General features: G+C 38.4%; 1 protein-coding gene across 1 annotated transcript; it reads left to right on the top strand.

The window, feature by feature from the left end:
• Positions 1-3,449: 3,449 nt before the first annotated feature.
• On the top strand, positions 3,450-9,570 carry tnfrsf1b (tumor necrosis factor receptor superfamily, member 1B). The gene is made up of 9 exons (XM_085159824.1): positions 3,450-3,596; positions 4,981-5,074; positions 6,407-6,532; positions 6,651-6,809; positions 7,808-7,901; positions 7,981-8,237; positions 8,356-8,445; positions 8,593-8,651; positions 9,022-9,570. Exons 1-9 carry the CDS (start codon positions 3,450-3,452, stop codon positions 9,568-9,570), a joined length of 1,575 nt encoding a protein of 524 aa, XP_085015950.1.
• Positions 9,571-10,179: the final 609 nt, after the last annotated feature.

Raw genomic sequence — 10,179 nt, 5'->3', positions numbered from 1 at the left:
TGTTCCTTTTTTTCATCTCTGCTAAAAGCTGAACAGATTTAGACTGTACATGTTACTGTCAACAGCCTTGTGGACGTGAAGCAAGACTACTTAGAATTACTCAGTGAAGTGTATGTACAACATTGCAACATAAAGGATGTTGTTTTGGGTGTCTCAAGTTTGCTTTTCCCTTTCCAGCCTCTTGATTTGGCTCCAGGGTCTAGCTTACTTCTGTTTTTAAGCTTCCTTTGACACTTCCTTAATGTTGGGCTGAAAACACAATAGAAGCAAAAGCAGGGGCTGATGTAAGGTACAGAAGCAGTAGTTCACAGGAAACCAAAGAAACACCTATGTTAAATGTCACATGCTGTAGAAATCCCACCCATAACACTGTCGCTTTCCAGTTTGTCCCCTCTAAGCCAACTAATTTGAATTTCTGAATACATTAAACAATCTACATGCAATGTATTTCAACCAATTAAATCCACAGAAATAAGGTAAACATGATTCTACTGATTTCTTTCTGATGTATTTCTGCTGCTCAGCAGGGATATAATGACTGGGTAATAATTCATGTCTTCCTGTTCTGGTGAAGCACTTTGAAGGTTTGTGCCACAAACATCAGAGACTGAGTTATCTGACAGACAGACATCCAATAGTTGACTTAATTTGCGGATGTTGTGACATAAATGAAAGGCTTCTGTGTAAGATGTGGCCCTGTGATAGCAAAAGTGTTTTTCTCTCTAACACTTGTCAATAAATGAATCTAACCCTGTTGATTATGGTCGTTAAACCTTTCAGTGTATTTGTTAGAAGCACCGGAATGTTAAAGGCATTTGGTTCACCAACTTTTTCTTGCTTCAGCAAAAACAGGATCTGAAAGTCACTAGAGAGTGACAAGACGGCATTGCATAATCATCATTATGGCTGATAACGGTGGCATAGATGCATTTTGGGATTTTGATGGTATGCGCAATTTGCTGTGAAATATTTAGACTGACTTCTTCAGAAATAGAAGCAGGCAGTGCGTTCATTCCCGTCTCAAGGATGTTTCATGTCTGTCATTAACAAATATCATGCTGTACTTTTGGAAATTAGTCATCAGTACTATATGCAAAATCAGTGCCCTATCACGTGAAAGTTAAGATATTTACAAAAACCTTTAAAAAGGTTTCATTTCACCTTGTTATGGTTTTTTACTACAACATGAAACTCAGGTGAGGCTAATGCTCTAAAATAAGCTCAGAATTTCATGAAAAAAGTTTTTTATTTTAGATTAAACATTAGAAGACTGTAATGGACAAGAGGGTTGATACTGCTGAGCAGCAGAGACGTGATGAGAATGTGGGAGGGGAAACTTTATTATGAAATGTCAACTTCTCACACAGGAACAAACACTGCGGCATAGGGGCATTAGACTGGGCAAAGCACAAACACATTCAGTGTCATAGCAGAAAACATGTCTTAACAAGAATAAAACAGTTGAGGTGTAAAGTATGACAAAACAAACCTCTCTGCCTTTCACTATTCCCATGTCTCCACAGAGACATCAAGCTGGGAACGTCTCACTCTTGAGCAATGTCAACTAGCAGCCACAGAGTTGAACCTGTGTTTCTGGTTTCTTTTTTTAGATCATTAAAAAGGAACTTAAAAATCTTTATTCGTGTGACAAAACTATAAGTCTAGCCACACATATCTATCCACATCAATCCTTTGAGTAAATTACAATAGCCATTGCATTTGACACATATAATTTGCAAGCTGTGCTCTATAAACGGCTGTGCATCTAGGTTGCTGTGTATAAAGAAATCTAGGGCATTCACTTCCTGTTTTAAAGGTGACTTCAATACATATTTTTTTAGCATTTTTTGAATGAATTGTTGACACAGCGCTTAACTTTTTATTACCTGTCAGTTTTTCCCCGAACATCAAAAATCCTATTAAATGATCAAATTAAAGTAGTTTTCAGCTCCATAAGCTGATCCAAGATCTCCCGATCTAGTCTACCGACCAGATGGAGAAGTATGCTGTTGGCATAATACAGGCTAAAAGCAATGCAATTGTGATTTAGACTAGACAAATGCTTACAGATAAAGTCCATTTACAACTGGAAAGGAAAGCTGGCAACAAAACCTAACGTTTACCAGAATCACTACGCCTTCATTAAGGCACAGGTGAATCTGACTATAATTACATATTGTATCTAGTGTGTTGTTGCTTAAATTATGCTAGTCTTATGCTAGGCTTGGTCTTTCAGCCCTAACCCTGGTCGTGTTAAATGGACTGAACAAATACAAAAGCACAATTCAAACTTGTAAGCAGGCTTACAAATGTATATACTATAACAAGTATCAAAACTTAGGTTTCACAGATATGTGAATGTGTGTTACTGGTTTTCTTCCTCCAACTACTTAATTCAGTTCAAGGAAACTGCTCCAACCTACACGTGAGTATCAAAACTTAGGTTTTAGGACAATGTCCTTATTTTGAATCTTACAACTCTAACACGATGTTTTTCATTATCTTCCAACAATCTTTGTGACACTAAAAACTCAGGGCTGAACCTTAAGTAACCCTGCTAGGTCCCAAATGCTATTTTGCAGTAGAGCCCTCAGCAGCAGAACTTGATTGCTGAGTTTGAATTTAAAGCAGCATAATTAGGCAGATGTAACCACGATAAGTGGGAAGTAATTCTGGTGCATTTATGCTGATCTAAGTTTGAGCGTTGAAGGGCAACAGACACACAATCCTCATCTCAATGCACATCAGCAAATGTAATGCTTATAGCTAAACATTAATGTCACATGCATTTTAGCTGAATAAAACTCTTTGTTTACATGACTAAATAAAACGTAGTAGTTGAGAATGCCAGATCCAATGTCTTTTCACTCAGATGTTTAGATACTGATAATAAAGCCCTACCTTCTTGTTGAAACTAGTAAAGACCACTTAGCAAATCTACATAATGTGAAAAGATGTGGGTTAAAAATTACTTCCAAGCTGTTGTTCCAAGGTCTATTTCTTAATTTTTTTATGTGACAAACTATTTGGCACATCATGTTACTGACTTAACAACCCCTTTTCATATGTACTAAATTAATTATTACCTATTCATACTGGTGTTCTGTCCATAGGCAGACATTTCTTTGTAGAAGTCTAAATTTCACTTGAACGAAATATTATCCATAAACACCATTGTTTCCTTATGGCACAGCCAGCAGCTGGAGTAAATCTTACTCTTTTAGCAGACACTGAATTCTTCCCCAGGTAAACAAACGCTGAGGTCATAGCAATCTTATACTGCGCATTTATAACGGATATCATATGTAAACATGTGGGAGTCCAACATCGCTTTTTAAACATGAACTGTACCACTTTGTATTAGGTTTTTACAGATATGTGAATGCGTGTTACTGGTTTCCTTCCTCCAACTACTTAACTCAGTTCAAGGAAACTACTCCTGCTTACACATGAGCACAGTGAGTGTTGACCCGCCTAGAAATGAAAAGTACAGTGCGCACGCTGGCTGCCGACTTGTCTCCTCTGTGGTTTACTTTAAAGAAGCAATGAAGGACACGCTTTTACTGCTGTTTCTGCTGTGTGCCCAAACTATCAAGGTAGGCTTTGTCACTGTCTTTAAGTCTGTCATGCTTGATTGTACTGTTCATCGCAGACTGGATGAATACCAGTGCATTGGATTTCAGCTAATGACCAGAGGGACAGTTTAAATGGAAAAGGAACTAAAGACGCAGTTCTCTGAAATCACTGAAAGACCGTCATTAACATTAAAGATTTAATGTAGATGTCTAACTTCTGTCATGTAATTTAACCTTTTTAACGTGTTTCTGTATATTGTTTAATCTGATCACCTGTCCTGAAACCAACAAACGGAGAGTTTTTCATTTCTTTTAAAGCATTTCTTAATAGTCTGTCTCAATGTGATCATATTACAGTAAGTTTTACCGTGGAATTTTAATGAATAGGCTGTGCTGTGGTGAACCTGTATGAATGTTTGGTTTCGGTTACTTGCTCTCTAATGGAGTTTCAGACTGAATATCTCATTGCAGAAATGAAGGAGCAGCTCTTTCTGTTATCTCCCTGTATCACTGTGCATTTCTGTAAATCATTAGTTATTTTAGGCATGAAGCCGAGAGCTGGAGGAAAAGACAGACTATTATCACTGATTAACTGTCAGGAAATAAGAACAAAGTGCTTCATAAATCACCTTTGTCATGACTCGCAGTAGTACCGGTGGTCACACTACACAAGAATTTACTGCTTAGGAACCCAGCACTTCCAGGTCGCCGCCTCTGTTTCCTGTAATACGAGAAACACAGTGCTGCAGTCAGCATAATCGTTCATTTTGCTTGTCATTGGAGGCCACTGCGGTGAGGGAGTTTCACGTTTTTTTGTGTGTGCATAGGACAGGTGTGCAAGCAGCTACAATGTACTTCAGTCTTTACTATCTTTTGGTGTGTGAGACAGAAGCACAGGCAGAGATGGCATGTGAGTTAAGGCATTGGTATGCGTGCACTGCCCAAACGCCCAGAAATACTGAAGAAAAAAGAGTCACTTCCTATGAATTCTGAACAAGAGTTTGCTTGTTTGACCATGTCTGCACTGGGGCCAGCACCATTACCAGAAAGGAAAAAGTGGGCGAAGGTGTGGGTAGTCTGGTTCTACTTTAAGCTCCTATTTAACATACTCAAAAGTACAGCAGGTTATATCTCAACCTGTCTGTTTCCTATATCAGACAGTGACTAAATCTTTGATTTTGAAATTACTATCTTAACTGAGTTTGCTAAAGTTTACGCTTATTGTCTACTTCTGAGAACATTTATAGCAAAAACGTCATACACTTTCCACATAAATTTGTAATTTCAGAATTACTAAATTTACCTGAATTACTGGCTCTGGGTTGGAGGGTTACAGCGTTCTTCGCTGTCTACATCTAAGGAGCAGAAAATGAGATGCGCTTAAGTATTTGTCTGTTTCCCATAGGTCTGCTCTACACCCTACAAGAGTGAAAATGGACAGTGTCGCAATGACACAGAGTACAATCACAATGGCCTGTGCTGTACAAAGTGTCGCCCTGGTAAGAGTTGTCCTGTAAACATAACAAAGACTGCATTTTTTTTACAAAACTTTCCACCACAACAGTTAGACCAGATAAACAATGGTCAGGCATAAGCTATTCTGAAAGTTGCATCACTATACGATGAACACTAACGCATATCATGAAACGTGTTAGTAAAACTTGGGTGTGAAGGTGTGAAAGAAGGAAATTTTCACCTACTGTGACTAATTATATGTATTTATAAGCTGCTCTTTCATCCTCAGAGATGAAGGAAAGCAAACACACAATACTGTTAATTACTTAAAGATTTAAAGCAGAATTTTAATACCTTACACATAACACAGCTTAACAAACAGACCACCCAACTTCATTTGGAAAGGTGCACACACAAAGCCTCATAAAATTCTACAGTTCCACATCTATTACAAACTGAAATAGACATGAAAAATCAAGCTATTACTATGTAGAATTTCATAGTTAAAATACAATGTGTATACTGTAACATAAACAGGTAGTACCTGTCAACAAATAGTGACAATGAACACTCTTTTGAATGATACTGATATATTAAATACTAAGGTATTACTCAGTAGTGGACTTTGTGTGATTTGAGGAATAGAGAACAGGGGCTTTTTTGTTCTTTCTGCAACAAAAACTACCAGCTTGTTAAATGTGTACTCCCTGACTCCGAACAAAAAATGCTGGTTAATACTGCAGGTAGGCTGGGTTTCGTAATGACTGCACTAACAAAAGGTGCATTCACACAAGGATTTCCCTCTGTTTATTTCCTCTTTTGTTAAGCAGTGGCTTGTGTGTGTTTTTGGCTTTGTGAACCTCCTGCTGTGACAACAGTGATTTGGGCCACACTGAGCTGGAAATCAGTTTTGCTTTGAAGCATTTCCACCGTTTTGCCCTTGCTCCACCCCTGCTCATGAGATAACTTGATCTCCCATACTCACTAATCTCATCTCTCCCACTCAGTATGAAGTTAATTGTTTTACTTCCCACTTTACCACTGAATGAGTGCAGCGGACATTTTATTGGACTGCCTTTTATCGGTTAAATGTGTGTATTAAATGCTATAGTTGCAATAACTTAATGCACTCAGGGACAGAGTATAAAGTATTGTATTATAATGCATTGTATGTGTCACTGTTACGTTATCAAAGTATGACCAGATTTTATTAGGCTGAACAATCAACAACTATGACAAATAACATTAAACTTATCCTTTTGGCCTTTTTGAGGCTTTTGTAGAGTTACGGTGCCTATGTGCAGTAATAAAATGCATATAAAACGTATAAATTAAATATAAATGTAAGTTAAGTAACTAAAATGATATAATTACAGGCTATCGAGGGGACACACGTTGCACTGAAACTACCGATACTGTGTGTACACCATGTCCTCCGGATCAGTATCGGGAGAACTTTAACTTCTATCCAAACTGTAATAGCTGTCAAAAATGCAAAGAAGGTCAGTGGATTAACTGTACATCTCCATGTTATTACACTCATATTTGTCCAGTTATTGTTTTGTTTAATACCAACAAGCAATGGATGTGAGCAAAGAATACTTTTCTGTCTTCAACTAGAAAAAGGTTTACAGTATGCACAGAACTGCTCCTCTACAACACCGTCCAAGTGTATTTGCAGACCTGGGAGGTTCTGCCTCATGGGATATGACAATCCATACTGCTCAGACTGTAGAAAATACAAACAATGCAAACCTGGCTTTGGAGTGTCTGTAAAAGGTAAAACTTTTTTTTTTTTAAATCTCTCTTGTCACTATGTTTTTATGGTACATCTTAAAACAATATTTTGAAATTTAAGGATGTACCATTTGTCAGATGAGCCAACTTCTTTCTGTAAGGGTCTTCTGTAATTACTACTAATAAAAATATAACAAAAATAAAAGGAGAGGGGTACATGCTGGTGCAGTGGTTAGCACTTTTGCCTCAAGCAAGACCTCCCGATTGCCTGTGTGAGTTTCCTCTGGGTGCTTTAATTTCCTCCCACAGTCCACACTTATCTTGGTTGATGTTTTGATTTAACAAGAACAGGCCCTTTTCTAAGTATAGCTTTAACTTTAGTGGTTACTGGAATAGAAAAAATACTGGTGTCGGCCAGTGGTAACCCTCAGCCTCCTCGTAGATACAGCTATAATATCAGTTTCAAAATCCTACGTTGCCTTGTTCTGAAGTCATCGCATTCACAAGATTTTCAGAAAACCTGACGAGATTCAAACTCCTCCGACAGTTTTAGTAGATATACCTACGGTATCAATATGAAACTCCTACGTCACCTTGTGCTTGAGTTATTGCATTCACAAACGTAGGTATCCACGCCACCTGCCCACCCAGCGGTGTGACAACATACCCCATCGGCCTTTTCACAGCTTTCATTTTTCGAAAAAGTTATATTTGTTCCACTCATTGACAAAGTTATATGCTGTTACAGATTCATTTATAGATCAATCAAGAGTCATCAACATGATCAATTATTCTGGCTCATCCCACCAAATCACTCAACAAATACCATGCTAAATGATGTTATGACGTTATTAGTATATTGACCTTTATCCTTAGTGCAATATAGCTGTCGGTATACTGTGCTCATGTGACTGCTTTTTTCGGGACAGTGGGTCAGATGCACTCTTCGGAGCTACAGTGTTTTTTGTAACATGTTCCATACAATACAAGTCATAGAGTGAAACACGTCATTAAATTAAATGTTTTTCTGTTGTTGCCAGGCACACCAAATTCAGATGTGAAGTGTAAAGCATGTCCCGAAGGCACGTTCTCTGACAAAACCTCCTCCACTGACCCCTGCCAGCCCCACACAGAGTGAGTGAAGGAGAGCTATGGTATTTCCACAAAGGTGTTCCAGACTCAAATTGCTGACCCTTCTCTTTGTTCTCTTCAGCTGCAAAGGGAGGGCTGTTCTTAGAGAAGGCAATACTAAATCAGACAATGTGTGTGAACCGTACTCACAGTTGACAACAGCTGACAATCACAAGAAGAGTGTCGGTACAACTCCAAGCACAAGCACGACCACAGTTGCACCAAGCTCAGGCTCGACATCTCTGCTAAGAAGCACCACACAGTCTGCCTCAGTTTCAGAAGAACCCTCCACCTATTTAATAACAAGCCTACTGACCCCACCGCCTGACAGCAGTTATGGTACTATAACTGACTAACTTTCAGACTACTCATAAGAAAACAGCTGTGTATGAAAAGTATTTCAAAAGTGCTCTTGTTCTTGCTTCTTCTGAGATGTATCTCTGCTTACCTCCCTTAGTTGGATTAATTGCTTCTGTCACTGGAATCCTTGTCATCACCATCCCCATCCTCATCCTGCTATGTTATTATCAAAAAATCTGCAAGAAAGGTAAATATATGCTTTTATAGGCATTATGTTTATTTTTGAGTTACATTAGAGAATGATATGGACCAGTTAGTTTTTAACTTCTTTACAAGGAACAGTTTTTATTACACTTTCTCTCTCTTACTTACAACCATTGTTCTTTTTTCTTAGACACTGCAAGTTTATCTCCTAAGGTGGATGCAAACGGAAACTGTGAGACTGCTGACGAAGTAAGTCTCGGCTTTCTATCTTTCATACTGAATACACCCTACATTTAGTAAAGTACACACCCTCTGTGGTCTACTTCAATTCAGTACAAGATCACTGCCATTTATTCTCCCCCTTTTAAAGTTCATTGTGTTCAGTTTTACAACAATTAAATCATGAAACATTCCCATTTGCACGTTTATTGATATAATCCAGTCCAGTACAACACCACTGTTAACTGTAACCACAGTGCGACATCCAATAAAAACATCAATAAAAACTGGGCTTGATAGGCACCATAAAAGTAGTCTTTATGGCAGAATAGCTTAGTGTTTGTGATTTTTTTTTAAAAATCTGCTGGAAATGAACTTCTCTTTTTCTTCCTCCCTGCAGAAATACACTGGGAAAACTCAGCTGACTTTATTCAAAGTTGCATCACAAGAAAATGAGTGCCTGCTAGAAAAAGGGGAAGCCAGCAGTGATCACAGTCACTGCACAACCAATACCGAAACTTTAACTAGAACTGATGGTTGCAGCAGCCAGGAATCCATCAGCCCTTTACATTCCACTTTTGCGCTTGACAATCCATTGTCTGTTCTGTCCGAGCCCATGACTTTACACTCCAACATAGACTCTGCTGCACAACAGCCCAGTATCCAAACACAGACGTCCTCTCAGCCCAGCAGCCCTCAGATCATCACGCCCATGACTACCAGCCCACACGTCAACGTTAACATCACTTTGCACATAGGAAACGGGTCCTGTGGGACACCAGCTTTCATACCCGCGGACTTGATAAAACCTGACTGTAAGCTCCCCTATGGAGAGGAAGAGGAGTCCTTTAGCACCCCACAGCAAGAAGATGGCAAACAGTCACTAATGTCAGTGCTGGAGAGTTCCAATTACTGCATAGAGCACACAAAGCAAGACTCATATGCATGAAAGACTGATGTTAAGGTACACAACTATTTCCGCTTTGAAGGCAGAAACTGTTACTTATTGTTTATATTTGTATATATATGTATATATAAATATATATAAGCCGTGCTGGAAATAAAAATGTAAATATGGAAAGAGGTGTAGTCTACAGTCATCATAATATATTACATCTATATCCAATGTTTGTTGTAAAATGCATATCTTGTGTGTACAGTTTTGCTGAAAGAATCATTTTCTTTTGTTAAGATACCACACATCACTGTATTATGTGTATTATGTGTAAGGTAGCCTCAAAAATGTGTTTGGATACCAAAACCACACTTTTAAAAAATGTAGGTCAACTGCACTAGATGACAAAATGTCAAAGATTAAGCAAATTATTTTAAAGCAAAATGGCACAGCTACATAATATATTTAAAAAAATACATATGCAAGAAAACACTTTGGTCATGCAGCAGTGGCTGCCCTAAAGAGTTCAGTCACAGTGTTTCAGAAACTAGGCTGGGTTCCTTGCAGTTTGCAGAAACTGCTTGACAATATTGGGCCATGAAGTCAACTAGTTGAAATAGCTGTGGTTTCCTCCATGTGACAGAGGGCACAGATATCCGCTCA

The sequence above is a fragment of the Neolamprologus multifasciatus genome, chromosome 5, assembly GCF_963576455.1.
Source record: "Neolamprologus multifasciatus chromosome 5, fNeoMul1.2, whole genome shotgun sequence".
NCBI classification, from domain to species: domain Eukaryota; kingdom Metazoa; phylum Chordata; class Actinopteri; order Cichliformes; family Cichlidae; genus Neolamprologus; species Neolamprologus multifasciatus.
The sequence above is the reverse complement of the archived record's forward strand: the minus strand, read 5'-3'. Positions and strand labels throughout refer to the sequence as shown.